This window comes from Capsicum annuum, chromosome 11, assembly GCF_002878395.1.
Source record: "Capsicum annuum cultivar UCD-10X-F1 chromosome 11, UCD10Xv1.1, whole genome shotgun sequence".
Classification (NCBI taxonomy): Eukaryota; Viridiplantae; Streptophyta; class Magnoliopsida; order Solanales; family Solanaceae; genus Capsicum; species Capsicum annuum.
The window spans coordinates 18,979,277-18,997,266 of NC_061121.1; the positions used below are offsets into that span (position 1 = coordinate 18,979,277).

Consider the following 17,990-nt stretch of genomic DNA (forward strand, 5'->3'; position numbering starts at 1 on the left):
CAACCTTTTTTGTCCTTTGCATGACCAAAATTGTTAATTGATTACGTTCATATCGATCTATATGTTTATTGTTTCATACTTCCAAGTTCTAACTACCTTAATTAATTTATTACCTTGGTTTGCAATACTCAAAAACATTAAAGTAAAAAAAAAGTATTTCAATAACTTCCGTCTAAGAAAACGCATTTTTTTATCATTTTCTTTTCCACCATTATATAGAACAACCAATTTAATGTTTTTTTCCCACAGTTCTCTCCTAACCACCTTCATTTATTACCTTGTTTTATTAATGCTGAAAACATTGATAATTGACTGAATTGTTGTCTATTTATAGCATAGCACACTTTGGCTCGTAAGAGATACATACAACTTGAGCTGTTGGCGTGCAGCTGACCATTTCACAAGTCTAAGTGCGACATAAAAATTAATAATTCCAATTTGGCGTTATGGCAGCGGAGGTGTCTACGCCACACAACTGGAGTGAAATGGTGCCGGAGATGGTGATAGAGGAGGAGGAGACGCTAGAGGAGGCACTCATTGGACGTGGAGCTCGACGCACTGCCAACGATGATGGCGATGCTGTTATTAATGGAGATGATCTATCTATCGGTGTTGAGGAAGAGGCAAACAAGGACAAGCCTAAAAATAGCGCCAACTTTGACAACAATGAAGGTACCCAATGTTCAAAAACTTTATCTATATACTTTTACGTGAATAAAACTGAAGATGTTAATACTTGCTAGCTTCTATATGGTATTGCTTTTGATGTCTTAGTTTTTGTTTGGGGAGAGTATAGAATGAGGGAAGTTATGTATAATAATATATTCCGTGTGTAAAGGTATTAATGCATCTCAGATTTAACTCAATATTGAAACCTAGCTCATACGGAAATGATTGTCAAACTCAAGATCATATAAGGTTCCATTCCCTCAAGGCCTCAGCTAATGAGAGATAATGTTAGTGCAGGCTCAAAGATAGAGTCATCGAAGCAATGGCTTTTGACCCATGTTTTTAAGGTCTCACTTTTTAAAATTAATAATGGATTAATTCTATTGATGATATTTTTTAAAAATTACTACCTATTTATGGTGATAAAAAAGTACAGGATCTTTTGAAAAAAAATAGAAAGGAACTATTTAGCCAATATAAGTGATGATGATTAATGGTTAATTTACATAGTGATATGGACTGCGTACACTCTACCCTTTCCAGACCCCGCTATGTGCAAATATACTGGGTTTGGTTGTTGTTGTATAATAAACTTGTGTTTTACTGTATTCTTTCTTCTTCTCCCTCTTACGACTGTCTATTCTCTAAAAACAAAAGTTGAAATGTATTGAAATTCTCAAGCATTCCTGCAAGCATAGTGGAATAATGAAATTTTACTCTTAATTATATAAATTTATCAAGTTCAAGAATTAAATTCTATAATTTTTAACTGCCAACTTCTTTTTTTTTTTAAAGAAATGTTTTTTTTCATTTCTTATTAGCATTTTTGTTTATTATAATCAGTTTTTTGAATATATTTATATTTATTTCTTTGAATATATATATATATATATATATATATATATATATATACTAGTTTAGCCATACCTGCTTCGCACGTGTAACTTTTAATTATTTAAAATTAGACGATTTTATTTATTACGAAGGTTTTTAATGAAGTGCAAAAAGTTCAAAACATATATTTTATTGTAAGCACATACATATTTTACCACCAAAAGTTTTACGTAGTTAATGGATTTAATATATTGTAAATTTATACACTTTTTAAATCTTCTTAAAATCAAATTTAATTGATTTAGAATTTTTAAACTAATGAAAACGTATTGGTTAGTCATTAATTTTGATGACTTCTAATAAAGAAAGGTTTTACCATAAATATATTTAATTAATTTTCAACTCTTAAATATTAGGAAAAAATAATGAAAAGACAATTTTGTGTAAAGCAAAACTTTTGATGAAGGACAAAAAGTTCAAACAACATTTTTAAGGCCCTTGTAATAGATATAGATATAAATAGATATAGATATTGATTATATATTATAGATATAGATTATAGATATAGATATAGATTATAAATTATAAATTATTGATATAGATTAAAGATTATCGATATAGATATTAGTTAAAGTCAGCTATAGCTAGATCAATTATCATGACGAAACTGGATTTTTAAAATCAAAATCTTCTAGCAAGTTTATAAGTAGCAAGACCTGGCTGATTGTGACCATCTCAATTTTCTTTGCTTTTGACTTTTTGTTAATCTACAAATCTAGGGTGGGAGGTGCCTCCCTCCCCGTAGGTACAGTACATAGGTAGATTTGTTACACTTGTCAACCTTTAAATTAAGGATCAAGATTTATTTAAATTAGACAACCTCTTTACCGTAGTTAGAAAAAAAGTTATTTTCTCTATCATTACCAGTTGCCTAGAGAGATATTAAGTATTTTAATTGTTGGAAATTTTTTGTACTAATAAGAGAGAGATTTCCTGTCCATGGAAATCTTCAAAAAAAAAATGGTGCAAGAATCAATAAAGCAGAAGATTAAATTATTTGCAGGGCATGCAAAAAAACAAGACTGCAAGAAGAAAATTAAATTAGTTGATGAGCATAGTTATTTCTGGAGAATTAAGTGATAGAATGACAACATTAGAACACCTTTTCTTCAGTCTTGCACTTTGAACATCTTTTTTCACATCAATGAGTTTGTGTTGGTCGAAAATGAGAATCCAACTGAAAATATAAACGTTGTTTTTGATTAAAAAGTTGTAATTGTGAGATTCTCATATTATATTTTGAAATGTATTTTGTAATGATGTGAATGCTGTAGTTATAACTTTGGCGTTAAGCGTTCGAATGTGAAAAGAAATATTCCAGATAACTAACTTGTTGGGGGTACTTAAGTAATTAAATTAAGATATACACACGATGTATAATAGAACAGTGCTCATGTTACAGAATATCCACTCAAAATTATATAAGAAATTAATTATGGCCACCTTTATTATCCCCCTTACTTCTATCCCAAATCTCTTTTAGGGAGTTGTAACTCCGTCTTATCTTACTAAAAAAGAATATTTTGCAAATTTACACCATTAACATCTAGGTGTGATACTGTTAGAGTTCGTGTCCTATGATCAGTGACTTTAACGTAAGAGTTACCTATGGATGGAACGGGTTGCCTGACGTGTTTCAGGGAAGCAGTAAAACAGTAAGTAAAGAACACAATGATTTTTACGTGAAAAACACCCGGCTCAAAAAGGTGTAAAAAAACACGACCTGCACCTCTACAGGATTTAACTCCAACTTCACTAAATAACTCTACGCCTCAACAACGACTCATTACAAAACTATTGTAACCAACAAATAGGAATTATAAACTCTAATTCCTTTAACACAACAACTAGGAATTATAAACTCTAACTCCTAACTACACACACCTCCCAAGGTATGCATTCCCAAAGTCTCTGAGTTTTTCCCAAATCGAAGACTAGCCCCTAGTTCAGTTTATAACTCACTGAAACTAATATTACATCAATAGTTTAAACACAATGAACAACTCTAAAAATCAACACTAAAACTCTTAGCTGGATTTTATACTTAGGACCAGGTTCTTCAATGTGTTTCTTCAGTGATTGAGTAGCGCGTAGTTTATTCTGACTGATGCATCTTCTATTTAAGCACAACTCTTCAAAGAGTCATTCTTTATTTCAAACTCCCCCTTCAATCATAACTCTCATTGTATAGAGTTCTACTTCAAGTGAGACTCTTTCTTCAATTCCAACTCTTGTCTCCTTAGTATTGCAGTCAAACTCCAACTCTCCAAAGTGTACTTCAAATTTTACATTTTGCATAGACTTCTTCAATTTTCAGAATCTTTCTCCTTCTACACATAGGACTCTTAAGGATATGCTCAGAGGTGAAACTCCTTCTTCACATAGGACTCCTTTTTCAACTCAACTTGTTTTCCCTTATCATCAAGTGTTTGAATCAAATTTAACTTGTTCTATTCCCCACGTATCAGTAAGTTAAAGTTTTTAGTTGCACTGAATTAACTCATTCTGATTTTTAATTATTTATACCGTAGACTGCACTCTTGAACTTGTCGAATCAGTGGAACACGTATATCAACTTATTTCATTCATATTTTCATTCATCAAAACTTCATGGTTCCAATAAATTTCCCCTTTTTGATGATGACAAAACTCTTGTCTTTGTGCATTCAAATATCTTCACTTATAGGCACTAAAGTATAAAATACTAGAATGAAATAAGTTAGTCAATGGGTTATAAACATTGTACAACCCTCTTATCTTCCCCCTTTTGGTATTATCGAAAACCATTTCAGTGCAATAATATACTAGCCAAAGTGATTTGTTATGCTATTCATGGCCACTAGGGCTATCACCAAAACAATCAGACAAAGACTTTAGCTAACATAATAATGTATTAAAGAGAGCAAAAATATGAGCCAATTTAGCAAAGATAACTATTCCATTTAACTGCCAGAGCATGTTCCACATTTAACCTAAGCTAGTACTGAACAAATCAAAACAACTTAGCATTAATAAAAAAAAAATATGGTATAAAAGTGGGACATGACTAAGTATATGAATAGTGAGGAGCTGATGAGGAAGGTGGAATAAATGTTATCAACTATGTCAATTGATGAATGACTTTAATATTTTCATTCCTTTCTCAATCAAGGTCAAGCTTCAAGTCATGATCCTAGCCTGAAGGACCACTTATTCCACTTCATGACTGTCAGATGCAGCTTCTAGTTCAAAATTTATCTCAGCTAAATCATTTTTCTTCTTATTTTTTTTTTTTTTGCAATGAGTTTTAGCCCTCCTTATTGAACCAGGTAGAGTAGCATGATTCATCTGTTCAAAAATATCCATTGTTGTTTGAAAAGTTAAACCTAAACTTGGACTAAGAAATCCTAAAAGATCTGAGCCAATTAGGAACTAAAAGAGAGAGCATGTCCCTTTTCATTCTTCAGAAACATATGTTGCATGTGATTGATGATCAAGTTTGGCAAATCCATGGTACAAAACTGATATTTTGGTTAAAAAAGAAGAAGAAATTTCTGGTGTAAGATTAACTTATTTGTGCACAATCATTTAGAGAGAGTCAAAGAAAATTTGGTCAACCAATTCGTCAGCATCATAGGACAAGAGGAGGATGAAGTGTGAGGAATGGAACACGTATGCTCAACTGTTTCAACTTAGACAGCCTATGCTTATGTCAGGGTAGAGCATACCTAATAATAAGAACTTTGTGGTCACAATTGCTTGCTCATACCTATTTTCTGCACAATCTAATACAAAATTAGGTTAGAAGAGTCAAAAATCTGAAATTGGGACACACAACTAAATATGCAAGACTAAATCGAATAACATTTTAGCTAATAAGATTTAAAAGAAAAATGGTTATTCTAGTCAATCATTAAGGGGAGTTCATGCAATTTTAATCATGCCCAAATCTAACCTATTCCTTTCAAAATGCTCTCTACTTATTGCCTTTGGTGCTTCTCTAGTCATTTAAGTAACCCACATAGTCAATATTTTTATAGCCCTCAAGAGTGAAATTACTTTCATTTGAATACTATAGTCTCAAGCCACTGATTCCCATGAGATATCTCAAGATTCTTGTGACAACACCAATTCTTATGAATTATCAATAAAATTGTCATCAGCTTGTGTTGGTGTTATTGATGCATCAATTTCTTGATTTTTTATTCCCCCTGTCAATATGCCCTCAATCTGTACAACAGTTGAACCAGGTGGTACAACATGTTCCTGTGCATACTTATCAGTTTCACTATCATCCTCTTTTTTTGCCATCTCCAAAAGATATATTCTCTCTTTAAATGTGGTGAGTGAAAGAAACTTTATTTGTTTCTAGTTTTATACCTTGAGCAAGCTTTATTCATATACAAATTTTGCTTGCCTCCTTTCACTCTCACCTACAAAACAAATTAGGGGTTAACTTTAGGTACCCAGACAATCTTGGATCCTTTCTTATAAGAAAAAGGATGTATAAAGTTCCTTCTAGCCCATCGAGGCAACAGGTTATGTGTCCTATTTCTCTGACCAGATTTGACCTTCTTGTTAGCTTGTGGTAACATGGAATCAAATTTTTTTCGCTAGGCTTATGCTTCTTGATTCGCTTTTTGCTGCAACTAGACATTCAGTGGTTGGATGACCCTGGTTACCACAAATATAACACAAATCTTTAATAGCATTAGAACTTTTATAAAAGCCTAACCCAGTCTTTTCATTGTGAGTTCTTTAAGATAAGTTATGAACAATTCTTGAAGAATGTGTCCATCTATTAGCTCTTTCAAGATCAAGTTTCAATTTAGAAACTTCTTGACTCAATTGACTAACTTTTTCTTTTTCACAAAAGTATTCATGTTTAATCTTAGTCAATTCTGACTCAATTTTTTCTTGTTCCTCACTTTTTACCTTTTTTTTTTTTAGAAAGAGTCAGTTTTAAGATTTTAGATTTGAGGGTCAGGTTTGATTAATCAAGTCTGTTAACCTGTTCCTTAAGAATGTAGTTTTCCTTTTCAACGGTGTTCTTACAAGTTTCTAGATCAATAAAATCAAACTTGAGACTTGCAAGATTGTTGAATAACTCATCCCCATCAGAAGTTAATTCTTGGAAATCATCAATTAGAGCACTCATTAAGGAAATAAATTTTGTTTTAGAAAACAAATGCAACTTTTCTTTAAGTTCAAGTATACTTGCCTCAGAAGCATCATCTTCTTCCTCCAAGTCTGAATCTCCAAGAGCCATGAGTGTTGTTTCATCAACTTCATCATCATATGAGTCAGATCCCCAAGTTGCAACCATTGCATATTCTTCTCTCTTTTTGTTTTTTTCTTTTAATTTCTTTTCAGCCCTTTCCTTTCTCCATTCTATTTTCCAGACAGGACAATCCTTGATCTGATGATCAGTCTTACCACACTTGTAGCATCCATTTGGATTGCCATTGGACCATTTCTTGCTTCCTGTTCTCTTCTTCTTTTTGAAGAATTTGCTAAAGTTCTTAGTTATAAAGGCAACTTATTTTTCATCAAGTTCTATTTCTTCATCACTATCAGATGCCTTCAAAGATAAGGTATCCCCAGGGGCTGCTAGCTCTTTAGTTCCATCAATTTCCATTTCATAAGTTCTCAGATTTCCTACTAGTTCATTTAGTGTCATACCTGTGAGATCCTTATTTGCCTCCCTAATAGCAGTCACTTTAACATTCCATTTTGATTTTGGTAGCACCCTCAACACCTTTTCAACTTGTTCTTCAACAGTGATGACTTTTTCTAAAGAAGTCAACTCATTTGTCAAGGCAGTAAGCCTTGTCATCATTTCATACAAGGTTTCATTCTCCTTCATCTTAAAAGCTTTGTATTCAGTTAAGAGAAGAGAAATCCTGAATTTTCTTACCTGAGAGGTACCCTCTTGTGAATCGACCAGTGCATCCCAGATTTGCTTAGCAGTGGTACAATTTGACACTTTGTTGTATTCAGCCGGTCCTAGTCCACAGACTAAGATGTTCTTAGCCTTAGCATTTTTCTTTAATGTCACTAAGTCATCAGTGGTAAACTCACTTTTTACCTTCTTAACTTGTTCACCATCTTCTAACTTCATTGGAATAGTAGGATTATTAGGGATCCTATCCCATAACTCGTAGTCTTTCCCTTGAATGAATATTTCCATCCTAAATTTCCATAAAATTAAGTGAGGATCATCAAAGAGTGGAGGTCTAATAATGGATTGACCTTCACTGTGACCAATAGGTGATGCGGAATTCATCATAGTGATCTTTGTCTTAGGTGTTAGCCCTTTTTAAGACAACCTCGCTCTGATACCAGTTGTTAGAGTACGTGCCCTACTGATCATTGACTTTAACGTAAGAGTTACCTATGGATGGAACGGGTTGCCTGACGTGTTTCAGGGAAGCAGTAAAACAGTAAGTAAAGAATACAATAATTTTTACGTGAAAAATACCAGGCTCAAAAAGGTGTAAAAAACCACGACCTGCACCTCTACAGAATTTAATACCAACTTCACTAAATAACTCTGAGCCTCAACAACGACTCATTACAAAACTATTGTAACCAACAAATAGGAATTATAAACTCTAATTCCTTTAACACAACGACTAGGAATTATGAACTCTAATTCCAAACTACACACACACCTCCCAAGGTATGCGTTCCCAAAGTCTCTGAGTTTTTCCCAACTCAAAGACTAGCTCCTACTTTAGTTTATAACTCACTGAAACTAATATTACATCAATAGTTCAAACACAATGAACAACTCTAAAAATCAACACTAAAACTCTTAGCTGGATTCTATAATTAGGATCAGGTTCTTCAATGTGTGTCTTCAGTGATGCTTTGTAAGTGCGTAGTTTATTCTAACTGATGCATCTTCTATTTAAGCACAACTCTTCAAAGAGTCATTCTTTATTTCAAACTCCCCCTTCAATCATAACTCTCATTGCATAGAGTTCTACTTCAAGTAAGGCTCCTTCTTCAATTCCAACTCTTGTTTCCTTAGTGTTGTAGTCAAACTCTAACTCTCCAAAGAGTCCTTCAAATTATACATTTTGCATAGACTTCTTTAATTGTTAGAATCTTTCTCCTTCTACACATAGGACTCTTAAGGATATGTTCAGAAGTGAAACTCTTTCTTCACATAGGACTCCTTTTTCAGCTCAACTTGCTTTCCCTTATCATCAACTATTTGAATTAAATTCAACTTGTCCTATTCCCCACGTGATCAGTAAGTTGAAGTTTTCAGTTGCACTGAATTAACTCATTCTGATTTTTAATTACTTGTACCATCGATTGCACTTTTGAACTTGTCTGATCAGTGGAATGCGTATATCAACTTGTTTCATTCATATTGTCATTCATCAAAACTTCAAGATTCCAACAGATACTTTTTAAAATCACTAATTTATGATATAAAAAAGGAATTTGAAACCACCCTAAAACACAATTAATGTCAATCATATTAAACACAAAACAAAATATTTCGCCTTACTATCATGGAGGAGTAAAGGATTATGATCTCTTCTTATTTTGTAGTTTAACTTCTTCACTCTTGCTCTTTTTTCTTTTCTTTTCTTTTTTAGAAACTTAACTATCAATTTGTGGCGTTTTCTGCATTCTCTACTTTACATTCTAGAGGTGGGATGAGGGGGTGGAGGTGGGTGGAAAAGGAATTATTAATAATAGTAATAATGAAGAGATTGTGTGTGTATTTTACAATATTTAATTACTAAGGGAGAAAATGACTTCCTTTATCGACTAAATAAATTTTTCTTATAATTTTAACTATTTTTATATTTACACCCCTAACTTTACTTAATTCGAATTATGCCTCTCAAAAGTCAAAATAATTTTATTTGCCAATATATTAATAATTAGTTCACTTATCAATATTTTCACAAAATTTTCACGCACCAAACATATTATTAATACTAGTTACACGTCTCTCGTGCTAAGCCTGAGTCCAAACTCTAAATATAAAATAATAATTTTTTAATTAAAATCTTTTAATTTATATTATATTTTTTTACTACATACTAATAAAACTAATGACACGTTAAATATGAATTTTTGATAAATTCTTATTTTTACTAAATCCAATTATAAAGAGTAATCTAATTGACTTTCTATCCATAGTTATGGTATTTTTAGTTTTGACATACTACTTAAGAAATCATTTTAATCTATAGAATTAAAACAAGATGATCTTCACTACATTGTCTTAATTAAAGCACCAATTTAATATGACTTTTTGGTTATGTAAGACTCAATTATCTCAAATTTGATTTAGAAAAACTATTAATAGCATAATAATTATATAAAATATATTTATATAAATTAAGTATAAAAGATTATATATGTAGAGAAAGTAAAGATCACATAAAAATCATACAAATTTTACTCCTTTATCCAATTTAAGTGTCTTACTTTCTTTGTTAGTGTGTCCTAAAAAAAACAGTATTTTCCTATATTGAGTAATGCATTGTTTCTATCCTGAACTATAAACGAAATTGTTGAGACATACCTGAACTTAAAGGGGGTCCTATTACCCTCCCAGACTAATTAAAATCGTATTTTTGACAATCTTAATGCCTACGCGGCACATACGTGTGTCTACGTGGACCTTCAGTGTGTTGATTCACGCAATGTGCCACGTATGTACCATGTAGGCACTAAGGTTGCAAAAAATACGATTTTAATTAGTTCAGGGGATAATAGGACTCCTTTAAGTTGGAGTGTGTCTCAGCAATTTTGTTTATAATTCAGGATGAAAACTGTGCATTTTCTCTCCTATATTTAATAAATTTTTCCATTTAAACATTTGACTATTAATATATACTTTATATAGTTACTTAATAAAAAGAATATATAGAAAAAAATTATAAATATTTCATGATTTTCTAAAATAGATAAGTAAAAACTAATTATTTTCTATATAAGGATTAAGTAAAAAAAAAAAAAGATATAAGGAGAGATTTATAAAAAAACTACTACATGTATTATTCAATTACAAGGTTCGAAAAAAAAATATTATAAAATAATAAACGAGGAAAATATAATATTATTTATGAAAAAAGTAATAAAAATGTACGGCAATCTAATTGCAGCAAAGTATTTGTGAGAATCTGATAAAATTTGTGAGAACTATTCAAATTCAAGATTATCTCATACTAGATATTGACGGGTCCGCATATATATTATTTTGTCTCAATTTATGTAACACAAATTAAATTTAGATAATCAATCGTAGTTTTAATATATTTTAAAATATCTTAAGCAATTAACTATTGTAAGTTATAATACTTTTTATGTAGTTTTTAAATAAATTTAAGTGACATTGATATAACTTTGAGAGTAAACCAAATATTTTATGCCTTTTAAATTTTTAATTATTGTGATTTATAGTATTTTTAACGTACTTTTTTGAAATATATAACAGATTAATATCTTTTAGATATTTTAATATTTTAACTATTGTAATTTATAATATTTTTTATGCAATTTTTAAATAATATATGTTACTCTCCTTGTCCAAACTTTTATGGCATTTATAATCAATTATATTTTTAAAATGATTTAAGTTTTTAATTATTGTGATTTATAAAACTTTTTCTTATATTCGAATTTAAGTGACACTAATATAATTTCGAGAGGCAGTCAAATATTTCATATCTTTTAAAAAATCTAAGTTGTTAATTATTTTGATTTCTAGTATTTTTATGTGTTTTTTTAAATATATAATATATTAAAAAAATAATACAAATAAATTAAAATGGAAGAAAAAAATGTAGGCAGGGGAAAAGACCAATGAAGTTGTGCCAAAGCAGGCATGTTAACCTTTAAATTTTTTAAGTTGTTAATCATTGAGATTTATAATAATTTTACGTACTTTTTAAAAATATATAACAAATTATTTTTTCTACATATTTTAAGTTGTTAACTATTGTAATTTATACTAATTTTTATGTAATTTTCAAATAATATATGTTATTTTTCTTGTCCAATTTTTTGTGACATTGATAGTCAATTATATTTTAAAATAATTTAAGTTTTAAATTATTGTAATTTATAATATTTTTTCTTCCATTCAAATTTAAGTTGCATAATGCTTAAATGGTCATAATAATTAATTAGGAGTGATATAGTAAAATCACGATCGAAAAGCAAAACAGACATGTGAATGACTTATAATACCTAATTAGAAGTGATATAGCAAAATTACTTGTGAAAAAAATTTAAGTAAGTCTCATATAAGACGTTAAGTTAATTTAAATATCAAGAGTTAGTTTATTGTATTATGTTTATTTTATCTTTCTTATTAGATATTATTAATTATTTAATTCTTATATAACATATAATAATTAATTAAGGGTGATATAATAAAATTATGATTGTTAAAGCAGACATGTCATAAATGTCTATTTTAATTTTTTAAATAAATATTATTAATTTCTAATGCATAAATGAATTATAATAATTAATCAGGGTGATATAGTAAAATCACGATATAGTACAAGCACACACATCGAATCTAAGTTCCTCTCCACTCACACTTATATTATAAAGTAAAACAAAAGCTAGGGTAAAATATAAAATTTATACTAGCACTTTTTATATCACTTTTCAAATAATTATCCAATTTATGCAGCACTGATAAAATTTTGAGAAACGATCTTTTTTTAATTATGTTTTATAAGAACTTAGAATTGATTATTGTGTTTATAATATTTTTTTTTTTGTAAATCTCAAATAAATATAAGTAATTTTGGAGAAGTACAGGGTGAAATAATCATTTTGTAAATTGATCCTAAGCTTCCCAAATAAAAATAAGTGGGACTTTGAGAAGCTTATTTATATTTTGTGAAAGTTGACCCTAAGCTCCTCCCTTTCTAATAAATATTTTAAATTATTAATTAATATTATTTATAGTACTTTTATATCATTTTTAAATAATTATCTCAATTTATGGAATACTGCAAGAATTTTTAGAAACAATCGATTTCTTATCATGCCTTTTTTAATATTTTAAAATTAATTATGAAATGTATAATATTTTTTTACATAAATTTTAAATAAATATAAGTAATTCTAAAAAATATCTCAAATAATAATAAATAAAACTTTGAAAAACTTAGTTGTCATTTCTGAAAAAATGAACTAAGCTCCTCTCTTATTCATTCTTATAATATAGACTGGATGTCGAGGGCCCGTGCATATATGTTATTTTTAGTCTCAATTTATGTGACATAAATAAAATTTTGATAATTAATTATATTTTTAGTATTCTTTGAATATTCTAAATTGTTAACTATTGCAATTTATAATACTTTTTATGTAATTTTTAAATAATACATGTTACTCTCCTTATTCAAACTTTTGCGGCACCGATAACCAATTATATTTTAAAAATAATTTAAATTTTTAATTATTAAGATTTATAATACTTTTTTTTCTATTCCAATTTAATGACACTGATATAATTTTTTGAGTCAACCAAATATTTTGTATCTTTACAATTTTTTAAGTTGTTAATTATTGTGATTTATAGTACTTTTTTAAGTATTTTTTGAAATCTATAACAATTTTTTTTTTTATACTTTAAGCTCTCAACTATTGTAATTTATAATACTGGGATTTTCAAATAATACATGTTACTCTTCTTGTCTTAACTTTTGTGGCGTTGATATATAATTATATTTTTAACTATTCTAATTTAAGAGATATGAAATAATTTTGAAAGTCAATCAAATATATTATATCTTTAAAAAATTGTTAATTACTATGATCTATAGTATTTTTTTACTTTTTTTGGAATATATAATAGATTAATTTTTTTCGATGTTTAAAGCTGTTAAATGTCGTAATTTATAATACATTTTATGTAAACTTCAAATAATATAGGATAGAAGGCTAGTGTCAGTTTGGGTCGTTGGGGTAGGTGATACGGGACAAACAAGAGAACACAAAACAACTTCAAAACAGTCCACTAATCTTAAGGATTTGAGGACTAAGATGGAGACCACTCTCGGATTCACTACAACAACAAGAAGAATGAAATATAAGGGTGTGTTTCAACCCCAAAACAGCCACCAAACTAGATTTAACAACAAAAAGATGAAGAACAAGATTAACTTAATAATGGGAATAACAATAATAACACAAACGGGTACAATGCGAGATACAAACGTTACAAGATTGCAAGAATAGAAAGGATAGATAGAGTGACATACACTATCTCATGAACTAAGAACCTAAGTGTATTCAAGCACCTAGACCCTTAGTACAATGATAATAGGAACACCTACTCTCTTCGGTGAGCACAAGTGAGACCTCAACCTCCTCTAGCATCCAACATTCAAGCAAGAATACAACACTAGTGATTCCGCCCTAGTATCACCCTAGTTACAAGTTTCGGATTTGTGCCTCAAGGAGAGAGGACTTGTCTTTCAATGTTATATAACATTCATTATCATCAAAATCTGCCTAACAAATAACCTAAAAGGTTCCTTATATAGATGTCCAAAATGACCCCTTAGTCTCAATTCTTCAAGTGGGTGCCTTTGGAGAGCATTATATGGATGGTTTTGGACCCTTTTTAAGTCCTCATTTGCACTTCATTTTCACACTCCAAGTCTCGGGTTCAATACATCTCACAAACATGCATCTTTGTGGTCGTACCTGTATCATCCTCCCCTTCTTGAAAAGGATTCGACCTCGAATCCATGCCTTGCAAAATTAAGAGAAGATAAACAAGAACACATCCTCATGACATGAGGGTTAGGGTTAGCAAAATACACATATCAATATGCCATGCCGAGGTGAAACAAACTTGAAGTACATCCATGGATCCTTGGTGTTGAACATAAAAAACTTAGTACAAATGGCACAAAGGAAGTGGTCACCACCAATAAAAAGAGATAAGAAAGAACCTTGTCTTCCTTCCTTAGCACCCACAATCAAACATTGCTTGTCGTCTTGACCAAGCATTAAGTGGAGAGTGTCGAGATTTCCACATTCCAATAGGGTGCCGGGATCAAATGGAAAAATTAGCCAAGGACCTAAGCCGAGGCTAGCCCTTCCTTCCCCTACAATGTCACTCCCACATTCACACGCAAAAATATTTGTATACACATGATCTCTATGAACAAAACTAATTGCAATATTTTTACCACACAAGATATTCAAAGAGACATGAGCATTATCAAGATCGATTCTATAGACACCATCACTAACTTGAGAATTTTTAAGCACTCTATTTACATGCTCAAGTAGTGAACTACATTTAAGAGTAAATTGATCATCATGCACACCAAGAGCACTACCAAGAGTACTTATTTCCGAGACTACACATTCCTTGCCTATAAGAGTACTCTCATCTTCCAAGAAGAGATTTTCATCTTTAGGAGGAATGTTGTCACACCATAGTGGGTTAGCATATCGGATATAGCCTCCAAGGCAAGCTATACCATCATTTTCACCACTAGGTCCATTAGGAGTGTTTATATCATCTTCAAACAAGACATTAAACCTAAAGAGATCATGATCTATCTCGCGGACAGATTTGGAACTAGAAAGTGCTTCACTCTCTATAAGTTCACTATCAAGTACCAAAAATGTTTCAATCTCCTCTTTACCTTGGTGTGGGTCGGGGCAGCCCACCTCTTCCTTCGAAAAGCTTTTATCGCAAGGTGCTTGGACAGTTGGATTTTGTGGGTAGAGTTTGGGTAGCAATTGGCGTATAATTTTAATATGCCGTTTCATGTCTTCAATATTGTCATTGATGCGATCACATGTGGCATTGAAATTATGGGCAGCCATTGTACCTAACAAAAAGACACAACAAACAAAGAAAACAAACAAACTTATTAGATCAAAAATGTCTCACAACACTCTCACTCTCGATTTTACCTCGTACTTGGTTTCACAAGTGTTGAAATCCGGCTTGTACTTTATGAGTGATTGAGGGTCGAGCTACTCTTATCCTAGAATGGGTTTTTATTTGAAACTCAAATGAAATCTTTTAGGACTTGAGTCAATAACTAACAACGAATTCAAAATGATAAAAGTACACAACAAACGTAAACACGAACAAACGAACACAAAACTAACTTACAAGCTAGTAGAAGTTTACTAGGTTGTCAATTAGTGTTCGAACCAACAAACGAACTAAGAGACAATAAAATGAAACTAAGAAATCTAAAATATAAGCTCAAAAATATTGCGTGAATAGTAGCAGTGATGATATGGCATCCACGTATTGGTTCGGTTTTATCAAGTGGTTATTCTCAAATGTTCAAGTCTTGATCAAAAATTAATTTGGATTGATGAAATTTGTTTTAGGAGGGAAAATAAGTCTTGGGGACTTTTCTCAATTTTCAACACTTGACTTTTTCTTGTACTTCTCCTTAAAACATGGGTCCTTAAATCATGGAAAAGTGGTTGAGAAGTGATATAAAGTCTTTTGGTGGTTGGGGGCCTTTCAAGACTAACAAGTACACACACTTTTTTCCTTCACCTTTTAGGAGCTAACATTCACTTTATGTTCTAACAATATATGAAGGAAGGTGAAGAACTTCAAGAACAACAGCAACCACACCAAGAACAATAACAATAATCTTCAAGAACAACAACAATTCCAATGGCCAACTCCAATCCATATTAATAATATCTCCAACACTTGACCAAGACAACTACAACTTCAACAAAATGGTTCTCAAGACACCAAGTAACAACAATATCACGTGGTCAATTTTATAACATCAAGGAGAAACCACACGGCCAAAACAGTCCACCACAACAATGGTCAACAACAATGGGTCAAGCTTATGTTCACAACAACAACTTTCATCAAGTTCAAGCTCAAGTTTAGATCTAGACTCAAAGTGTTAGTGGACAAGAAAACTAACACTAGAAACAACAAAACAAATAAGAACACTACTAGATCTAGTCACAAAACAAACAAATCTCGGTCAAGAAACAATAAGAACAAAATTTTGGCCAAGAACACAAACACGGACAAATTGTTATTTTTCTAGAATTTTCAGTTTTTAACACTTTTTTTTTGAATTTTCTAACAAGCAAGCCCAAGATTGATCTTGTAGGAACAAGATCAAGCCATGCTCTGATACCAAATGATATGGGATAAATAAGAGAACACTAAACAACTCCAAAACAGTCCACTAATCTTAAAGATTTGAGGACTAAGATGGAGACCACTCTCGGATTCACTACAACAACAAGAAGAACGAAATATAAGGGTGTGTTTCAACCCTAAAGCAACCACCAAACTAAATTTAACAACAAGAAGATGAAGAACAAGATGAACTTAACAATGGGAATAACAATAACAACACAAACGGGTACAATACGAGATATAAACGTTACAAGATTACAAGAATAGAAGGATAGATAGAGTGACATACACTATCTCATGAACTAAGAACCTAAGTGAATTCAAGCACCTAGACCCTTAATACAATGATAATAGGAACACCTACTCTCTTCGGTGAGAACAAGTAAGACCTCAACCTCCTCTAGCACCCAACGTTAAAGTAAGAATTCAACACTAGTGATTCCACCCTAGTATCACCCTAGTTACAAGTTTCAAATTTGTGCCTCAAGGAGAGAGGACTTGTCTTTCAATGTTATACAACATTCATTATCATCAAAATCTGCCTAACAAATAACCTAAAAGGTTCCTTATATAGTAGTTTACAAACAAGGTATGAAATGTCCAAAATGACCCCTTAGTCTCAAGTCTTCAAGTGGGTGCCTTTGGAGAGCATTATATGGACGGTTTTGGACCCTTTTTAAGTCCTCATTTGCACTTCACTTTCACATTCCAAGTCTCGGGTTCAATATATCTCACAAATATGCATCCTCGTGGTCGTATCCATATCAGTATGGCACTACTTGGTAGGTGTATTATTCTTGTTATACCACCTTGTTGCATGCTTTATTACCAATTTGTTTACTACTCCTTATATTTTTCCTTATGGGTGGCGTTTGTTCCATGCTTTATTAACGATTTGCTTATTATTCCTTGTCTTGAGCCGGAGGTTTATCGAAAACAATCTTTCTACTTCTCCGAAGGTAGTGGTATGGATTGCGTACATCTTACCCTCCCCAGACCCCACTATGTGGGATACACTGGGTTTGTTGTTGTTATTGTTATTGAATACTTAGATGATTTATAATAATTAGTTAAGAGTGATATGGTAAAATAACGGTCGAACGAACTGAAGCGGACATGTCAGAAATGTCAGCTTTGTTTTTTTATTAAATATTGTTAATTTTCTAACACCTAAATGATTTGTAATGATTAGTTAGAGGCGATACATTAAAATAACGATTGAAGCAGCTGGAAAAAATCCTCAAATAATAATAAGTGAAATTTTGAGGAGCTTAGTAGTCAT

At 31.1% G+C, this 17,990-nt stretch overlaps 1 protein-coding gene across 3 annotated transcripts in view; it reads left to right on the forward strand.

Moving 5' to 3' along the window:
- Positions 1–250: 250 nt before the first annotated feature.
- LOC107848458 (membrane protein of ER body-like protein) overlaps positions 251–17,990 on the forward strand; it is a 42,745-nt gene continuing 25,005 nt past the window's right edge. Inside the window, exon 1 of one of the 3 annotated variants that reach the window (XM_016693227.2) lies at positions 251–672. In XM_016693227.2, coding sequence (XP_016548713.2) covers positions 447–672 — 226 coding nt within the window. In that variant the 5' untranslated portion in view covers positions 251–446. The remainder of the gene's footprint in view (positions 673–17,990) is intronic. The other 2 variants (XM_016693225.2, XM_016693226.2) reach the window with 2 other exon arrangements.